The sequence below is a fragment of the Mesoplodon densirostris genome, chromosome 5, assembly GCF_025265405.1.
Source record: "Mesoplodon densirostris isolate mMesDen1 chromosome 5, mMesDen1 primary haplotype, whole genome shotgun sequence".
Taxonomy (NCBI): domain Eukaryota; kingdom Metazoa; phylum Chordata; class Mammalia; order Artiodactyla; family Ziphiidae; genus Mesoplodon; species Mesoplodon densirostris.
This window is the reverse complement of record NC_082665.1, coordinates 25,817,624-25,838,324: the sequence shown is the minus strand read 5'-3', so window position 1 is coordinate 25,838,324 and position 20,701 is coordinate 25,817,624. Positions and strand designations below refer to the sequence as shown.

The 20,701-nt window shown below is 37.3% G+C and overlaps 1 protein-coding gene across 2 annotated transcripts; it reads left to right on the top strand.

The window, feature by feature from the left end:
• Positions 1-1,187: 1,187 nt before the first annotated feature.
• Positions 1,188-20,273, top strand: CHODL (chondrolectin). 2 transcript variants are annotated; one of them, XM_060099845.1, is made up of 6 exons: positions 1,188-1,266; positions 11,565-11,874; positions 12,014-12,171; positions 15,556-15,642; positions 17,515-17,617; positions 20,155-20,239. In XM_060099845.1, the coding sequence occupies exons 1-6, from the start codon at positions 1,188-1,190 to the stop codon at positions 20,237-20,239; spliced, it is 822 nt and encodes a 273-aa protein (XP_059955828.1). The 2 variants fall into 2 exon arrangements, with proteins under 2 accessions (XP_059955828.1, XP_059955829.1); XM_060099846.1 differs by lacking the exons at positions 1,188-1,266; positions 17,515-17,617 and having other exon boundaries at positions 11,609-11,874; positions 20,155-20,273.
• The last annotated feature ends 428 nt before the right edge of the window (positions 20,274-20,701 follow it).

Here is a 20,701-nt window from a genome sequence, read left to right as displayed (position 1 = left end):
TCCAGGAAAATGCAGCATCCTTGGGTGGACTGTTATTACAATAAAGACCAAGTCATGTTATGGAAAAGTGCCTTTGTAGGTTTTAGAATGGTTTACTTCTGATGTAGACCCCAGGTCACTGATAGATGATTACAAAGAAATACATACTTTATGTCCAGGAAATTCCCAAGTATTCAGAAAATTTATTTTATGTTGATGGTTTTCCCTAGAGCTACAAAGACGGAGATTGAAATCAGTTGGGAAAACTGTTTCAAATATTCTCTTTAATTTACTCCTTGGCAACTTAGTCAAACAGCCTGCTTGGAAGTAATCTACTTGCAGAACCTAGGTGGAGAAAAACCTGCCACACTGTATAATTCACGGAGCGTGTTTTGGCTCCCACTTCGCCAATCCATTTTAAATAGTGGCTAGTGCCCTGCATCTAGCAATACGTATGAGCAAACAATTGAGCACAGGGAAAAAAAAGCCCCACAACTTGACATCCCCGTGGACATTAATCTTTGAGAAAATCAAATGGATCCAACTTTCGCCAGAGTTTAATAGCAAAGCTGTCACATTTTACACAAATGAGTATCCAGTCGGCTAGCGAATGGAAACAGGAAACCGGGAGGAGAGGAGGTGGGGCCGCTGACTGGACTGTTTGCAAAGCGGCTCCAGTTTTTAGGGGAGGGGCCAGGATGCTCCGCATGACAGGAGAGACGAAGTAGTTAAAAATTATTACTCGCGAGGGGCTGGAACCTCGGCATGTGGGTATATAAGACGGCGCCTCCAGCGCAGAGCTGCTGCGGGAGCCGCGACCAGGAGGGCGCATGGGCCCAGCCCCTCACTTGCCAGAGGCCGAGGAGAGGCGCCAAGGGCGCGGTGGGGTCCAAATCGGGGCTCCTGCCTCACCTCTGGGATAGACACGGGACCCCCTAACTTCTGTTGCTTCTCCCGAGACGCGCACCCGCAGGGTCGTGCGCTCTAGCCCGGCACAGTCGCGCGCGGCACCAGCGCGCCCGGCGCCAGGTCTGGCCAGAGGCGATGCGTGCAGGGGGCCGGGCAGCCGGGTTCGGGCGGCCGGAGTAGGGGCCCGCGGGGAGGCAGGGAGGCAGCGGGGTTAGAGCCCCGGCTGCGCGGCGGGCAGAGACCCCTTCGCTCCACGCCACACCTGCTGCCGCCGCAGCCGCCACAGCCGCCGCGCCGCGATGAGCCGCGTGGTCTCGCTGTTGCTGGGCGCCGCACTGCTCTGCGGCCACGGGGCCTTCTGCCGCCGGGTGGTCAGCGGTGAGTCCGGGGCCGTTCGCCGAGCGCACGAGCCGGGAGAGGGGGCGGCGGGGCGCGAGGGCGGTGCGGGCCGGCCTGTCCTGGGATGGAGGCTCTCCAAGGGGTTGGAAACCCGTGCGGGGTAGGTAGGGGGCCGGAGGAGGCGGGGGGGAATTGATTGTATTTTGCTTTCTCCCCAGCCTCCCTAAACACACAGAAAAGTTTAACTATTTTGGAAGCGCCAGGTTCAGTAGCTGCGAAGCGAGCCCCGCTTCATCCTGAGCAGTACAGCGCTGTCTAGGACTAATGTCGACTTTCTTTGTAAGAGAGTTGGCCGCAGGGCAGGGCTGGTACCTGTAGAAGGGGTGGGGTACGGCGTAGGCAGAGGGAGCCCAGAGACAGAGGAACCGCTGCAGAAATGCCACCCCCTGTCGTCCTGGCTCGACTTCAGTCCTCGCCCGCACAGGGTTCACTCAGATGATTCCGGAGACCAGACCTGTTCGCTGTGCGGGGCTCACAGACCCAGGGGGCATTCAGCCTTTGTTCTCACGAGGGCTGACAAAGACCAGGGGACTGGTCGTTGTGTGAGGACGCCCTTACACACCTCATTCCAAGTTGGGGACTTCTCAGAACATGAAATCTGCTCGAGTTGGGTTGAGGTGAACATGGTCATTAATGCAGGTTTGTGCACACAGTAGGTGCCCACTTAGGTCGGTCGAGTCAGTGCAAGGGAAATGGATCGGAATTGGCAAGCTTCCCGGAGCTGGCTTTGATTTTTCTTTTCCTTCCACTTTCATTGTCCTATTGTTGAGCGATTCGTGTCGCATTCATTCTCCCTTACTTTTGGGGAAGGTCTCTTAAAAAACATAAAGATTCTCAAAAGCCTAGGATGAATGAATAGACCTTACAGGAAAATTGAACATGGCTATCCTTATTGACATCTCTTGTGATGCTAATTAAAGTGTTGCAATAAATATCTGTTGAATGTATGTGGGCATGTATTTTAAGTGTGGGAAGTTTTTTAATGTAAAAAGCCCGAGTTCCTTTTCACGTTCTGTGCATCTGTGTAACAGGTGTCACTAGAGGTAGAGGTAGATGACAGCTAACAGCAACTTAATCAGTAGTGAAACTAGACCTTTAGAAACTGGCATATTAAGCTTAATCGGTGCTGATCTTCCCTCAGCAATGTGATGTTCTACATCTTCTGAATAGAATCCTTCAATGTCTGGTCATCAATCACTCTCCACTAACTTTCTGGCCCTCAGGAGACACTGGAATTAAATACATTGTGAAATGTCACTTGGAAGTGTGTGTTGCTTACATTTTTTTCAGGCTGTTATTATTCTTCATTTATAAAATGAAAACTTTACAGTATCAAACAAGGAGGTTACAAAAGCCATAGCATTAGATCCCATTCCCCCATTTTAGCTTAAAAATAAGTTCACCATAAAACTCATCTGAATGTGTAAATTACATATCTGACTGCCCTTGTCTCTGTCAGATTTATTCTTGCAAATGAATTAACAGCAGAGATCAGACTTTGAGCATAAGGTGTTTCTTAAACACATAGAAACACTTCGTTGACTTAAATAGTATCCACTAGGTATATTCTTATTGTATGTCTTAAACTTTGCAAAGGGAGAAAAAGAATACATAAAGTTAAAAAAAAAAGAAAGAACTTGAAAAAATTGTTGATGAAAAGTTTATTTTGTGTTCTATTATTGCATAACTTGCTGCAAACCTTTTCCTCTGTTTTCCTATTAAGTATTTATAGGCATCTTGTAGGTGCCATCTGGAAAATTTCTAATTAACTGAACATGATCTATTTGATTTAACATAAATGATGATGTTTACTTGATATTAAAACAGTTATGTTTTTCTTATGAATAATTTAATTGTCTTTGGCCTTACAAACTCACATTGAAATCTAACCATTAGAACTTGATTTGTGATTTTATCCTTTGAAGACTAATTTTTTACAATATGTATTTCAGCCATAATGGCATGAGTACAGAGGAGTTTAAAGCCTGACATTTTGGAAGAAGTAGGTCTAATATCTCCCTGGTTGATGTTAAGCTTTGAGAAGTACATACACTTTTTCATGCCATTAGGGGCGATTTACCAAAATTCTACTCAGCTGTCTGTCAAGTGAAACAAAATCTTTGGGGCCATTATTAGGAGCATACTTACGATATATGGAATACATTTTCTAATTATGGAATATCAGCACAACCATTTATAATTTCTACTCAGTGTATCAAAATAATTACTGCAGAAAAAAAGACAGGAACTCACAAAATAATGCTTTATAGCAATTCTCATTTTAGTACTTTATTCAATAAAATACTTTCTGATACTTTCAAATACACCACACTTTTTAAAGTCGAGAGCATTATTTATAAATGAAGTGAAAATATTTAAATGAGAAATAACATTTCAAACATCATCATAATCTACCCCATAAGATTTAATAGCAGCTAGCAGTAATAGAAAAGTATTTGTGTAGATTACTGGCTATGCTTATTTTGATTCATAGATATACAATAAAAATATAAACTATAAGGATAATGATCAAAGAATTTTTAGTGAATTTGTGATTCTAACTTGGGAACTACTTTTAAGGTCTTGGACCTGTACTGATTTGTTGTACACACAGATGTGTAGAGGATATCTCTGGGGTCTGCCAGCATTTAAATCTGTGAAGTGACTGGTGTGTAATGACACCTTCTTTAGAACAAAGGTAAGAGGATTTTACTTTTGGGTATAGGGATACATATGAAAAAGAAGTGTTCAAAATTCAGGTCTCTGAGATGGGAGGATATGTTTGAAGGGCACATGCATATTCTTAAGCATTTGACGTGTTTTGAAGTAATGTGTGTGTGTTTGTTTTTACTTTCTCTTTTTAGTGCACACAGCAGTGATCCATCAACCTGTTTATGCTGCAAAAAGCATTAAGTGTATTTCATGGTGCCTCCACATTTCTGCAGAAGAGTTTAATATGTATTAATTTGAAGTTATTTAAATTGGCAAACATTTTATTTAGAAGACTGAGCGATTTAGAGACTTCCGTTTTGATCATGCAAATGCCACCAAATATTGCAAAATCATGGGTGGTGACCAGTAACCTAGATCAATATGATAGCAAGGGAGACACAAAAACTTTTTAAAATTAAAAAGAAAAAACTGCTGAGCATATTCCAGCCTATGGTACTATTTTCCATGACATCATCAAAAGCATAAAGTGATGACAGTGCAGTTTTCAGAGATGCAATTACTTTAAGTATCTCTTGGGCAAGAAAGGAACAAATTAATCTTATTACCAGTCATGTAATAAACTACACATTCACCATAGCCATTAATCCTTAACGGCTATTTTTCATCATTTTATGGTTTTGTTTTTGTAATTCTTTTTCTGGAAGATGTCAGTATCTGTTACATTAACATTAGAAAGTGGACAGTGTTGTATAAATGTGTCCAAAGTGGAAATTCAGCTGATGGTCTCACTAGCAGTTTTACTTTCTCCAACCCTCTCTCTTCTGTTAAGTACTTTGCACACAGGTGGACGGATGTACACAAGATTGTTTCTTTCACTGTTTTAACATATTACTGATAATGTAACACAGCCTGACAATTTGACTAAAGTTATACTCCTTGTGATTGGGAAAAAGTTCAGTTTGGACCTTGTTTGTTTTACTTGGAAAATAGAAGGGCTAGATAAAAAAAAAAATTAAGGGGGCTTCCCTGGTGGCACAGTGGTTGAGAGTCCGCCTGCCGATGCAGGGGACACGGGTTTGTGCCCCGGTCCGGGAAGATCCCACATGCCAAAGAGCGGCTAAGCCCGTGAGCCATGACTGCTGAGCCTGCGCGTCCAGAGCCTGTGCTCCACAACGGGAGAGGCCACAACAGTGAGAGGGCCCTGTACCGCAAAAAAAAAAAAAAAAAAAAAAAAAAAAAAATCACTAAGGACATAAAGGGTCTGAAAATCTGAGATAGATGTTCCAATATGGATCCTGTGTCTAAATGTTCAGTAAAAGAAACTCTACATTCTGCTTAGAAACAAACCCTCAATGTACAACCCCTAGTATATGTTAGCGATCCAGTATCAATAACAGACCAATGCTGAACATGGTAACATAGGTCATAGTAATAATGTATATATTAATCAATCCCTTTATTCATGAAATTCTTCACCTTAGAAAAATATATCTGAGACCTCCATGGAGGCAGCATAGAAATCTGGGGACATGTATGCACTGTGGAGCCAGTCTGCTTGGTTCTAAACCCTTTACCATTTATGAGTCATGTGAGTTAGGCAAATTATTTAACTTTTCTTTGCCTCCCTTGCCTCATTTTTAAAATGGGATGAAAGCATCTTCATCACAGAGTTGTTGCAGGGTTAAAGTGGTTCAGACACAGTAGTTCAGCTTGTTTCATGGACACAGCTGCCGGCCAGGAAGTTGTGAGAGGGCGCTCAACGCGGCAGTCCCCGTGCCTGCAGCTGAGGCAACGTGGAGGAGAGCGTAACTTTTTCAAGCTGAGCAGCCTGTATCACCAGGAGAGATCATCTTTCCTAATTTAACCAAAGGTGTGGATTGTGCTAGCAGTGAGGCCCTGCACACTAAACTATTGATAAATGTCAGGCTTTTTTTTTTTTTTTTCTTCTTTTTTTTTGGCCATGCCGTATGGCATGTGGGACTTAGTTCCCTGACCAGGGATTGAACCCGTGCCCCCTGCAGTGGAAGCCTGGAGTCTTAACCACTGGACAACCAGGGAAGTCCTCTGTCAGGCTATTATTATTGTCATTATTTCTTTAAAACTCCTAACCACTCTCACTTTTTAGGTGAGAAAACTGAAGTCAGGAAAGTTTAAATAATGTCCCCAACGTCCCCACAGTTCCAGTACATTTCTGGGATTCCAAGCCAGCTCTTAGTGATTGAATGCTTGAATTCTTCACTCACGCAGTTTACAATTTATCTACTTGGTTTACAATTTATTATCTAGATCTTGATTTCAAATACTGGATTAAAAAAATAAATTTCATCCCCTTCTCAGAAAGTTTGTGATATTTCCCAGGTGGAGATGTAGGGCTTGCAGATGCCACCATCATGCAAACAATGACCAAGACTACAGTTTTGGTTGTTTATCAATATAGGAAAACGGATTCCAGCACAATCTTAATAGTGTGCTATGCAATTAATTGCTTTATAAAATCTCCTGCAAAAATAAAATTTATTATAACAAAACATTTTTATAATGAAAAAGTCTTAAAAAGTAGGTGTAATATTGAACACTGAAAGCAGAATACTTATGATTGAGAGCATTCCCTTTTTTAGTTTGAAAGTTTTACTATTGGAGGTCATGTCACATTGTATGTTGTAGATGCAGCATATTGATTCCTTTGATTTTGAGTAGAGTAAGAAAGAATTATGAAAAACAAATTATTCTGTGGTATTCTAGTAAAATGTCCAAAGTCTGGTCAGTCTGTTTTGGGGAAGATTTATCATGTAAGTCCTCTTTTGTACAACTTGTTTTTTTCTTGGCAACTAAAGGTAGATCATAACTGAACAACAGGAATTCATAATAAATCTTCCGTGTTTTTACTGAAAAATATGATATAAATTCAATGCTTATTTAATGTTGACAATATATGATTATGGTGTGAGGTATAAGAAAAATGTTCTTACTTTCATAACTAAATGAAGACTCAACTTCCAGAAAATTGATAACTATAAGCAAAACAAAACCAAGTCACAGATCCTTTCTATTCAGGAAGAAAAAAGTAAACTGCCATGACTTTATGAGTTTGGCCCTGCTTTTACATTGTTGCTAAAAGCGTTGAAAACTCTGCCAATATTTAGCTCTAAAGGAATTTTCATGACTGAGAAAAAGGACAGAATGATCTATGCGTGGAAATAGTAGCAGAATCTTAGCTGTGATAATGATAGGAATGTTTATTTTAGTAGGCGATACTGAAAATTATCTCTAAATTAAAGTGCATGTGTATGTATGTAGTTGTGTGTGAGTGTGCATGTGTGTGTGTATGTATGAAACCAGGAGGTGTAGAATCCTGGGTGAAAGGTCTTTCTTGCACATAAGCCAACAATCAAGGGAGGTTTCCCACTACAGGTGTTAGGTAACATTTAGTAAATTATTGTTAGTATCACGGTAGCCTTAGTGTGATTAAAACTACTATATGGTTATCTGAATATTTATCTGAATATTTTATGGGTGGTAGGATAGTAGATGGAAGATTAGATGTAGTAGATGGAAGACTAGCTTTCTACTGGTCAAAATAGTCGATAGGGTCTTCCCTGGTGGCGCAGTGGTTGACAGTCTGCCTGCCGATGTAGGGGACACGGGTTCGTGCCCTGGTCCGGGAGGATCCCACATGGCGTGGAGTGGCTGGGTCCGTGAGCCATGGCCGCTGAGCCTGCGTGTCTGGAGCCTGTGCTCCGCAATGTGAGAGGCCACAACAGTGAGAGGCCCACGTACCTCAAAAAAAAAAAAAGAAAAAAAAAAAGTCGATGGAGGATTTTATCTGAATATAATACTTAAAAGTAAGAGAAAAGGAAATTCTCCATGTGATCTCACAGAATGAGAAAGGAGCTAATTATAAGGGTTCCCTAAGAAGATTAGCCTTTACTGAAGTGGGAAAGTTGCTTCGAGAAGATCCATATTAATGGGACTTTTCTGGGAATTAGGACAACATTTGTTTCCCAGCTGTTGGGAGTTCCACTGCTATTCCAGCCAAGTGTGATCAGCTGAAATGGTGGTGAGCAGTTCAGTAGCTGCTGCTTCTGCTGATTTTGCTGCAACTTGGACCAAATTTGCACCATAAGGTGGAAATCAGTAGTAAAAGAGAATTGAATATGAAGAAATTCCCAGTGTCAGCTTTAACTGATTTTATATATAGATACTATAAAAACTACAGTGTAGCTATAATTTCCTTAAAACCGCTTTGCTAGATCTGAACTGCTAGTGACTTTTCAGTTTAAAATTTGTGGACACAGCTGATATTCAATTAATGCACTTTGGAGTTAATATCTGTCTGTAGTTGGTAATTGGCCACTGTCCTGATCCTCTGAGATTCCCCCTGCTATGCAGCCACCACAGTCTGCATGCCCTCATCTAAGACCTCTGGACCGCTCCATCATCCACAGCCAAAGAGAGGATGCCCAGCATAGAGAGTGCCAAGGCTGGCTATGATCCGGGGCTTGTGCAGTATCAGTTCTTAATTATTTAAAATATAATCCCTGTGTATAGATTTTTCTTTAATTATTATTGTTATTATTATTTCTCTACAGACTAACATTTATCTACAGATTGACATTCCTAGTACCTAATAGTGGTATTAGGAATTTCTACAAGCCACTTAAAGCTCGCTTATGTATTTAATTAGAAGAGCTGTTTTAATTTTATAAATAAAGTAATTTTCATCATCATTCTTGTATTCTCACCATAAATAATAAATCTCTGCTGCATTTGTTTTTCAGTACTTCAAAGATAATGAGAAGACACTTTTAGCATATATGTCATACCTAGGCATTTTCCGAACTTGTGCTGGCTTTGTTACATAAATAATTTTTACTCATTAAAACTTCTGGCTAATCTGTTTCTTCTTCTTAATTTGGCTTCTTTCTGTTATCTTGCAAAACAATCTCATTGGACAACTTAATATTTCACAAGTGCTGGAATCAAATTGAAGTCTAAGAGTTCTTGGAGTAAAAAACTGAACAAACTGAAAACTCAAGGGAATGTAATCCAGATATATTTTGAGACTTAGAAATATGAAAAAGATGTAGAAGATAAAAATGGAAACAGAACTTGCTTTAAAAATACAGGCATAAAAATCACTAGGCTTAATGGCATTGCTAGAGTATTTCCAGGAACAACCGTTTTAAACAATGAAGACATCACAAACCCTAATAATTAGGAGAAATTAAAAAAAAATAATAATTGTATTAGGATCAACCATTTGGACTTCCATGGTCATCTCTCGAGGATTATTTGTTTCAGACTGATTTGTCCTCTTGATGTCACTTTAATTCCAGTTTCCCCATGGTCATTCATACGAGCCTGTTATTTTTCATTAACAATTAGTTGGGACAGTCTCTTAATTTGTTCTTATTATTCAGTGTGTTGCTCCTGGGTCCAGACCACAGTTAATGAGACAAAGAGGACAACTGGCTGTCTTGCTTGTATTGCTGGAACTGCTATGTTATTAGTTGGCTGTTCTCAGCAGTGTCAACTTATTGAATGCCTATTACTCAAACACTGTTGTGAGGTTAATGGCTTTCCACTGATTTTGCTCCCTCCTGCCTCTAAGTGTCATCACCGGTCATTAATTGCTGATTCTGGGGGAGAATGGTTGTGATACCGACACTGGCTCAGTGTGATGTACTGTAATTAAGAGTACAAAGCTTGAATGCTTTACTTTGTTTTGCCAATGTTTAAATATAATACACCCCCCCCCAGCCCTCCACTACTGTCAAATTTTCTTGATCGGCTACAAAATTAAATACATAGTGAAAAAAGCCTTCAATCCCAACAAGAATTGTAAGCAGTGAACCTATGCCTTGATTTCTTAGCATGAAGTAATTTGCCTTAATTTTACATAAAATACTAGATAGTCTATTTTCCAAGGTCAAACCTCTAGCTGAAATCAGAGGGACTAAAAGGGTAGTGGAAGCTGTGGACAGCAGGCTGGGGTTAAGGAATAGTGACAGAGAGGGATCCATGGCAGTTTCTAAAGTTGACAGCAGAGATCAGAGGTGAACCAAGGAAGCTAATGAAAAACAAAACAAAACAGCGTGACTGTTCTGGAGATTGCGTCTGTAATCTTGGCATACGTATTTGGTGGTAAAAAGAGGCAGGTGTAAGCAGTAGACCAATAGGAATTCCACTGCTAAATCCTGTACACTGTAATATCCCTGTTATATATATGGCTGTATTATGACCCAATATGATCATTCATATTTGTATGTCACTAAGTAATTAGGAATATTCATTGTGCTCAATTCCTAGAGGTATGTGAAATTCAATTTTAAGAGCTCTTTTAAGTCAAACTTTCATTGCCTATGTATTTAAGTCTTTACTGATGTAGTTTGAGCAGAAGTATAATGATGTCACAGCAATGAAGTTTGATAATAAAAGGTGATATTTCATTAAGAGGTCTCAAGAAGTATTTTAAGCTTCACTTGTGGTTCCGTTTAATATCTTGACACAAGTTTATATTCTCTATATAGTGACTTCTAAAATCATTAATAAATATCAGGATAGATGGTTAAACTGAGTGCTGTAACTTATAAAAACCTTTAAAATACCAGTGAAAATAAAAATTACATTTTCAATTTCACCTCCAAATTCTGAGTATTCTATAAGTACTCTAGGAGGTTAACCTGTCACTTCTAATACAATATTATATTAATAATTTTTAAAATTTATTTATTTTTGGCTGTGTTGGGTCTTCATTGCTGTGCATGGGCTTTTTCTAGTTGCTGAAATCGAGGGCTTTTCATTGCAGTGCACGGGCTTCTCATTGTGGTGGCTTCTATTGTTATGGAGCACGGGCTCTAGGCACATGGGCTTCAGTAGTTGTGGCATGTTGCCTCAGTAGTTGTGGCACATGGGCTTAGTTGCTCCACGGCACGTGGGATCTTCCTGGACCAGGGCTCGAACCCGTGTCCCAGCATTGGCAGGCAGATTCTTAACCACTGTGCCACCAGGGAAGTCCCCAATAAATTGTTTATTATTAGCGTTACCTTCATTCTGACTTCTATTAACTTTCAATTTTAATGTATTTACTCTCTGATATGTACAATAAAAACAAATATTTACACCTTAAATTTGTCACTTTATTTAAATTTCAATTATTTAAATGTATTCACTTCATGATACCTTATGTAAATTTGCTTTTTTTACTTGTTTTTAATAATTCCTTTATGAATTATGATTCTTATTTCATAATTTTGACCTTTTAGCTTCCTTTACTGTGTATACCTGACATTTTTTTTTAGCTACTTTCACTCGCTATGGTGTCAGTTTACAAAATCTAAGCCAGGAGAATTATGACTTCCCTTTACAAAACTTTCCATGATATACTGTGTTTAAAAGTTTATGTTACAAGTTTATTAGGGAATCAATTTGCTTTTGTAAATTGAAATAAGAATCTAGAAAATAAACTTCGTGCAATGGTTCAATGGGAGAAGCATTCTTGGCAGATTGTTTCTGTTTTGATTGGTCCTTTCATTTTAATTTGTAGTAAGTAGCATTATGAATATAGTTCAGATAATCAATACATGGGCATCTTTTTTGTTCAGGCCAAAAGGTATGTTTTGCTGATTTCAAACATCCCTGCTACAAGATGGCCTACTTCCATGAACTATCCAGCCGAGTGAGCTTTCAGGAGGCACGCCTGGCTTGTGAGAGTGAAGGGGGAGTCCTTCTCAGCCTTGAGAATGAAGCAGAACAGAAGTTAATAGAGAGCATGTTGCAAAACCTGACAAAGCCAGGAACCGGGATTTCTGATGGTGATTTCTGGATAGGGCTTTGGAGAAATGGAGAGGGGCAAACATCTGGTGCCTGCCCAGATCTCTACCAGTGGTCCGATGGAAGCAGTTCCCAGTACCGGTGAGTAGGGATCCTGAGGACGCAAAGGGGGCTACTCAGAGGGCAGAGGACAAAGGGAGATTTCTGTTATCTGTAGAGGATGTCAGAATAGAACAGGTGAAGTCACTGAGAAGTGTTCCTGCTGCTCTGTACTTGGCAGAAACTGGTATACTGATGAACCTTCCTGTGGAAGTGAAAAGTGTGTTGTGATGTATCATCAGCCAACAGCCAATCCTGGCCTTGGGGGTCCCTACCTTTACCAGTGGAATGACGACAGGTGCAACATGAAGCACAATTACATCTGCAAGTATGAACCAGGTAGGAAGCATTGTATGTCCGTAGGAGCAGATTTTGTGCATATTTGCTTATATTAAGTTTTATCTTTAACCTTCACTACCTTTGGCTCATTTTGTTTTTCTGCTGTGAAACACAGAATTACTTTGCAGTTTGATGACAAAGTATTGAAGCACACTAGGCTATAAAGAAAACTGCCCTATGAGTTCAATAGAAGGGAGCAACTAGAAAACATCCAGAGGGTTTTTTTAAGAGAAAATAATTATTTCTAATATTAAGGCCAAACTGTGTTTTTGTAAACAGATTTTATGAAGAATAAATATCTATTTAAAAATATTTCGAAATTTAGTATAGTGTGTGTGAAATAGGTGTAAGACACCAAAGCACCTGTAGGTTTACACATCTGATCAGTAGTTCTTTAGATTTTCTGGTGAATTTAAGGGAAGCAAGCAGCATTCTCCTGGGACATTAGCTTATCATTTCATGACGTGATACTTGGTTTGTGCTCCTCAGTGAAAGAAAGTGAGAGAACCACGGCGCAGAAAAGTAGGGGCATGTGCCGCGTTCTCCGCGTGATCCTCATTCTTTGGAATATGCCTCGGCAGTTCGCTTTTGTTTGACGTCTCCAACTTCTTGCCGTATGGAGAACGTGGGAAGATCGCATTGACCTGAGCTACACTAGTGCGGTTTCCTGCTGAAATAGTAAATTTGAGTTACTTTGACTAGAACAACTCAACTGAATTGATATCTGACCAAAAGAGAGACTAATCAGAACGATGTAAACTCATCGTTTTAATCCTCAAAGAAAGTCAAATTAGATATTTAGGCTATGAGGATTTTTTTTTTTTTCTGTTTTCCTCTTCTCAGTGTTTGGAAGTTTCATTTGAACTCTTCCAAGGGCTGGCTGCTTGACCTCATAACATGTGTTCGTGGAAGGCAATTACAATCAAGTACTGCTATTTCCATTATTCTGTTGAAATTACATGAGTCTTCTTTTTCTCATAAGACTGTAAAGTGCAAGGGATTATTTGGATTAGATTTATGCTTCTCTTATATTTATCCTGTTCTTGAGTATATTAGCCTACTTTCTTTATCCCTGGTGAGTTTAGTCTTTAAAACTCTAGGCTCCTAAATGCATCATTGCCCTCCTAGAAGCCTTTGCAAATCTATATCTGTTACACACTTAGGTTCTTTGTCTTAATATTTTTCCTAGAAAAATATGAAGTTGAAATTCTTTGATATTTTAAATTTGTGACACTGTGTGCTTGAAACTATTAAATGAAACAGTACATTACAGCATTTTCTTAATACAATATTATCTTCATTCTTTGAGCTTTTAGGTGACCCTTTGTATTTTATTTTATTTTATATCATATTTACCACATTATTCAGGTCACTATTCCCCAGAATCCTCTTGTTTTGTATTAGGTAGTCTAGGTTTATATTACTCATGGAAGAGCATTTTAGACATAAAATCAGTTTTTCATATATCTTCTATATTCTACCTAAATCTTCAAATACCTATAGTTTTTAAACAAGATTCTTTCATGTATTTTTTTGTTTTTGAAGCACATGTACACTTCTACAGTGTAAAAGTACTTAGAATTATTAATGTACAGAATTTTTCTACTTTGTTTTACTTTAAATCTTTTCATTTTTATGTATTTTCTATGTAGTTAACCTTCTTTCTTTGAGCTTAGTGTCTTATTTATGAAGGATGTTGGTTTGATTAAATTCCTTGCTTATATAGTCAGTGCTTTCTTGATGGTAAGTAGTTAACTTCTTAGTGGTGAAGGGATTGGAGGATCAAGTAGTGAGACTAATTACAATTTACAGATTATAACACTGATTATTTTGAACTTTTTTCTCCAACTATACCAAAAATACCAAAGGAACTAAGTACCAAAAGGAACTTAGTCTCCTGCTTCTGTTCCTGCATGCCGTCTAATAGCATGGCTACTGATATCCAAAGTGGAAAAAAATTAACATAGCTATACAGAAACTGAATAATCCACTTCTGAGTTTTCTCACTCTCTTCTCCACCTATTTTTTTGGTTACTGTTCTGTGAGTTGAATATCTATTCTTTGGGTCTATCAATGTTATCCAAAGACATTTTAAGGGGATACTTCTGAATCTGATTTTTATATTTATTAAAATTACATTAAGTACTCTTGCTCTTAGACATTAAAAATAGTATGTAGGAGATTATGTTTCTAAAATTTTGTTACTTAATCAGCAGTTGCATTAAAGTTTGTTAAAATATTTTAAAGATAACCAGTTCTATGTTGATAAATTGCATATCTGTATTATTTGTTCAGCAAATACCAGTTGAGCACCTAGGGGCATAGAGTGCCTAAATTCTGTGTAGGATAGGACTGTGTTGGGCAAAGTATCAGTGTAATATACGTGTATAAGAATAATAAATATTATTATAGGATGGTGTATGATTAAGCTTCTAATGAATAGAGACTATGTGGCCAAATTAGAGTAAACATGACATTAAAATGGTTTAATATTCTAAAACTAATGTAAGATGCCGCATGTGTTTTTTTCTTTTCCATTAATTGACAAAAATAAACAGAGAATTATATTTTTGGAACAAATGAAAACAAATTTACAGGTTATTTTCTTAGTAATTCAATTTATTTTCTCTGAACTATTAATGTAATGAATAGTGCCCTAGGGGAAAAAAAATTAGGCAAGAGAGCTGTACCAGATCATTGTAAGAAATTTCAACAGTTTTCAAGTGTGTGACAATTGAAGAAATCTTGCCTCATAAAACCAGGGAAAGAAACAGCTTGCAAGCCTTAATTTATGATTATTTTTTAAAGAAGCAGACACTATTGGAAAGCAAATCTAAGGTGACATTTTTTGTAGGGGACAGAAATGTGCTTTAGGACATTTTTACTTGAATCATCAATTCCAGGTGCAGTCCATATGCAGTTATCTGCTGCTTATTATTGCGAGGAGAAATCTAAATTATACACCAATAATAGTATAGAAATAATCCTGCTGGTCTTTGAATTGCAGTTAGTGTCTCATGTTATGCTCACCAATTCTTGACTATCTTTTCCTACTTTTGTACCTACTGTACCTACTTTGTCATTATTACCTGTAGTAGGTTATCATCAGCATAGATGCTCTGGATTGCTAAATGAAGTTTGGGGTTACAGGGGTTCACCCAGTAGATCCAAGTTGCAAAGACTCACCAGATCTTTATTCAGAGATAATTAAATGTTGAATTTATAGTTAGATCATTTCATATAAATTTAAATTCAGAATAGAATTAGCTGGAAGTTTTTCAGAAATCAATGTTTATTTTGTTTTATAATAAACTTTTATTTTCATCTGCATTTGTATTTGTCTTGTTTATCATTATGTATGACAACTGTACTTATTATTTACAGAGATTAATCCAACAGCTCCGGTAGAAAAGACTTATTTTACAAATCAACCTGGAGACACTCATCAAAACGTGGTTGTTACTGAGGCAGGTAATTAGTTCACATGTCTCTAACTCACCTATCAAGAGAAGAAAATATACTTTTACACTTTGCTTCGCACTGGTCCCAACTTTTCTTGTTGCTTTGTGAAATAGTGCACTAAATATAGACCTATGGAAATTTACTTTAGGACTAGGTTAGAACAAATGATGCTAAGCTAGTTTTTGAATAGAAAAAACTATTTTGTTTTCTTTCTATTTTCACTTAAGTGGATGTATCTAGTACTAAACTAAGTATATCCTACAGCAAAAAGTGGATCCACAAGGATCTTCCCCAGTATGTAGGTGTTATGATGTAAATGGGTGCATTCAGTGGCCTGTAAACAGTTGGGTACTGTTAAATGTTTAGGGATTGGCTGGGGTAGGTTGGACTTAAAAAAGCCTTATTTGTAGACTTTGAGTTTTCTGTGGTGTGGATACTCCCACCCTGGTCAGTTTCAAGCTACCAAGTGACATCACTGAAGAGCAGGTTGGGTAGTAGGCATCTAATGAGCTTTCAGCTCCGTGTCTCCAGCACACCACTGTCTGCAAAAGACACAAAATGCAATCCCAGTGCAAATCTCATGTTAGTCAAAAACTGCTCATAGGATCCTTTAGGGGCTTGTTTTAGCATGGCCCTATGCCAATTGGACAGGAATATTTATTTATACTAGTTACTTTGTAAAGATTGAGCCAAAGACCCAAAGTCTCAAAATCTTTCCACAGGTGATGCAAAATCCATGAGAGTAGGAAATACTTTCTTTTTTCTTTACTCTTATATGTAAAGGATCATGATGGTCTTTTGAAAAGGAAAGGAAATGTGTCTTGAATACTTAAAATGCTTGCAGTCACCTTAACAGGCTCAAGAGTGGATGAAAACAGCAGATTATCCCCAAAATACCCCATCACTGGAACTCAGTTAATTTTTCTTCTCTTAACAAAGGAAATGATGTGCAGTTAAATGGAGAGTTTGATCTAAGTCCTGTCCACTTTGACCAGAATTATTTAGATTAATTATGATGATGGCTTTCAATTTGCTAGCTCAATGCATAGTTTTCCAATTTGCTTTTCTTGTATGGACATGATATTAAACTTTAGCGCTTTTCACTTTCAGGTGTCTGATTTTAAAACCATTCAGAACATGTAAATCTAATTAAATAGATCAGTAAATAATTACATTAGGAATATTTACCCTCCTATGACATTGAACAATTGTTTAATAAAGTCATTTAAAGCTGTATGGGACATCAGTGTGGCACTTTTTTATTTTACCAAGAATACCTAACATTATCAAATGTGATAGAACAGGATTAAAAGATGATTCATTTTAGAATTTAATGAAGATCAAGTGTTTATGCCTCTGTAGTCTTATGTCTCTAGGTTATGACTCTATCATCATTTAATATTTACATATTTTCGTTTAATCTCAGAGAGTCATGCATATCATCATGGCACTGGGCTTATTAGTTAGTATAATTACATATCCAATAAATCAACAATTATTTTAAACATGATTATCCTTTAATAATCAGTACTTGTTTCTCAAAGTAATAACTGAGAAGGATTAATGAAGCGAGATAACTAAGATTATTAATATGTTGTGAAAACCAGTCCCTATCTTAATTGAAGATTTAATAATAGTTTTGGAAATATGGACATTTAAGTGGAGCATGGCAACCATGCAGTATATTTTGTTTTTAATTTCTAATAAAACATGAATATATTATTTCATTAGATTATTCAGTGTTCTGGGAAGAACGTTACTTGGACTCTTATTGATAATAATTATACTTTGCCTTAACTTTTTGGAAAGTTTTTATACAACTTTAATGTCAGAATCCTGCCTCAACTATCTCTTTACGTTAAGACTGTTTTATTTTTGTAGGAATAATTCCCAATCTAATCTATGTTGTTATACCAACGATCCCATTGCTCTTACTGATACTGGTTGCTTTCGGAACCTGCTGTTTCCAGATGCTGCAGAAAAGGTAAATAACTCATATATGCAGAGACAACTTGAAAAGCTTTAAACAGGTTTTCAGGACTCTTTAAAAATTTAGCATAGGGCATCCCTGGTGGCACAGTGGTTGGGAGAAGGCCTGCTGATGCAGGGGACACGGGTTCGTGCCCCGGTCCTGGAGGATCCCACAGGCCGCGGAGCGGCTGGGCCCGTGAGCCATGGCCGCTGAGCCTGCACGTCCGGAGCCTGTGCTCTGCAAAGGGAGAGGCCACAGCAGTGAGAGGTCCGCGTACTGAAAAAAAAAAAAAATTAGCATAAGATTATATTTTTAAGTTGCCTTAAGAAAGTTCTGGTTTTCATGTCTGTCAGTACATACCCAGTATACATAATCTAATAAAATATACCTTGATTATAGGATTATGAATTATCTCATTTAATCGTCACAAGCCATATGAAATAGGTATCCTTCTGTTTCTATTTTTCAGTTGAGAAGATGGTGGCTTAGATGAGTCACACAGTTTGCCTTGGGTCTCATAGCTAATGTGTGTGATGGACCTGAAATGTGAATGCTTATAAGCTCACAACATATGCAACTATAGTACACTGTCTCTTTTTATTAAATATAAGCATTAATGATAAAGCTTTCAATCCTGACCTCAAGTTGTATGAAAGACTTGAGTTTTGTAAGTGAACTTTGTAGTACCTTTTCAAAATTTCAAGTCACAGCCTTCTGTTTTATTTCCAAAGGATCTTTTAAGTATAGGAACTATAGTATAATGGTAAAAATGGGTTACTTTTTAGTAGGCATCTTGAAATAAAGTGATATGTCTTAACAGCAAGATTCCTGAGAGTATTCTTTTATATCTGTTTACACATACCCTTGAGTTACAGGTGAAATTTTTTCATATGTGTCACTTTGGCAATTAAACTAAAACATTAATGTATGAAATATAAATACGTATCAGAGGAAAAAGGAAAAGATGTGGATTTTAATTAGTGCGTGCTTGCTAGAATAAATTAGACATCTTTGTCAAAGTGTTTTAAATAACAACTGATTAAGAGAATGCTTTCTTCAGTGAAGGACCTGCAAATAAGTCATTTTCCTTTTGACTTAACTTCATCTTCTTTTCCTGAAATGAACCCTAATGAATTGCTAAGTAAAAAAGCCCCAGAAAAAAAATTAAATAGATATAAACTCTAAATTGTTCACATAAATTTTTTAAAGAATCCAACCTGTGATTTACTGGCTGTTTAAAGAAGACATTTTGAATAATGATAAATAAACCCTGGAAAATTAATACTACCTATTGTGACATATTTTGTCATCTTGACTTTCATATATATATGTATACACACACACACACACACACACACACATACATATATATATAACACACTTAAAATTATTTTTCAATATTTTATGCAGAATAAAGACAATAGTAAATATCTAATTTCTACCCTTAATTCCTAAGGCTATAGATGGAAAGAAAATTTATGATTATGAAAAACAATGAAGTAGAGCAAGGATTTGATATAAATCCCCCATAACCCAGCCAACCTGTTACAGAAGAGCTGTAAATAACAAATCAGTGTGAAAAAAAGGATTTGAAAATAATTATGTAGACGTTCTCATTTCTAAAATTAATGTTACTAGAGAGCCAGTTTTTGGAGTTTTCTCTCAAGTTCGTTTTCCTTCTTCCAAATAGCGTGTTGTTGTGGAGATTCTGCTCACTCTCAAGTCTTCCAGGTTTTTATACTTTGAAGACCTGTGGAGTTTTCACTTGTTTGAAATTCTCAGAGTGAGAAAATAAATCAACATAGACTACCTCTGAGATTAAGCTGTTAGCGCTTAATTCATTCTCTCTTAGATCCTCCCCTTTTCCTTTCTTCCAGGAAAGCAAGGAGAAACTTCATCAAAGACTCAACTCCATTGTCATCTGAATGCCTTGCAGAAAGTTTAAATTCCAATCTGGTACACATGATGGCTTCTATCATTCCATGTCATGTTCAAAATAAGAAGTCTTGTTTCCTTAACTCATAATAACTCTTAAATAAAAGAAATACTAATGCTACACAAAAGCCACATTAATAACTTAACCACCCTTTTGTTTTAACCATTTAGGAAACTTTCATGTTTTTCATAGACTTTGCTTGGCATATTTTCCATTCATGTTAGATGACTTCATATATAGAGTTGTATTGATCTTACTTAATTGGGTGCAAATCTCTAAAACATATCATTTAGATATAGTAATTTATTAGTAAAAAATTCACAGTTAAATTGAAGTCGGTTAAGTAATATTATAAAATTGTATGACTCAGGCTTGTTTAGGAAGACTTCATTTCTTTCTTTGAAGGAATTCTGCAACGTGTGATAGACAGACTGATTACCATCTTCACATACTGGAATAATCTAGATTTTTTTGTAGGAATGAAAAAGTATGCTGGTGAGAGAAGAAAGGTGCTTTCATAATAAGGGTCTGACATATCTCCAGTTGGACCAAGACATGTCTAGTTTGATAAGAAGTCTCAGACATTGAACTTATTACTTCTTCTGTTTTTCAGTAAAGGAAGAACAAAAACTAGCCCACACCAGTCCACACTGTGGATCTCAAAAAGCACCAGGAAAGAAAGTGGCATGGAAGTATAATAATTCATTGACTTGGCTCCAGAAAAGAAAATAGAGTTTTGAAATTCGGGATCTGTATAAGGAATGGCATCAGAACATTAGCTTGGAATGGCTTGAAATCTCAAAGGATGTACAAGATGAACTGTAAGCTCCCCCTTGAGGCAAATATTAAAATAATTTTTATATGTTTATTATTTCATTTATAAAATAACGCTGTGCTAATAATGGAGTGGGACATGCTTATTTTGCTAAAGATGCACCAAAACTTCAAGTAAATGGGATGGACCATGCAGATTAAATTGCTATGAACACATCAGAGAAGTATGTGCATTGGAAGCAGTTATTTTTGTCTCTTTCACCTTTCATAAGTTGTAATCTAGTTAATGTAGTGTAAATTACATTGAAATTTACAGTGTGCAAAATATTTTTCCTTTACATAAGTGTTAGATAAAAATGGACTGTTCTTATATTTATTTTTACAGT

Coding starts and splice junctions, on each gene's coding strand:
- CHODL (XM_060099845.1), top strand. CDS start 1,188: ATGAGCCGCGTGGTCTCGCTGTTGCTGGGCGCCGCACTGCTCTGCGGC. Junction 1,267..11,564: donor CTGCCGCCGGGTGGTCAGCG/GTGAGTCCGGGG, acceptor TTTTTTGTTCAG/GCCAAAAGGTATGTTTTGCT. Junction 17,618..20,154: donor TTCCAGATGCTGCAGAAAAG/GTAAATAACTCA, acceptor TCTGTTTTTCAG/TAAAGGAAGAACAAAAACTA.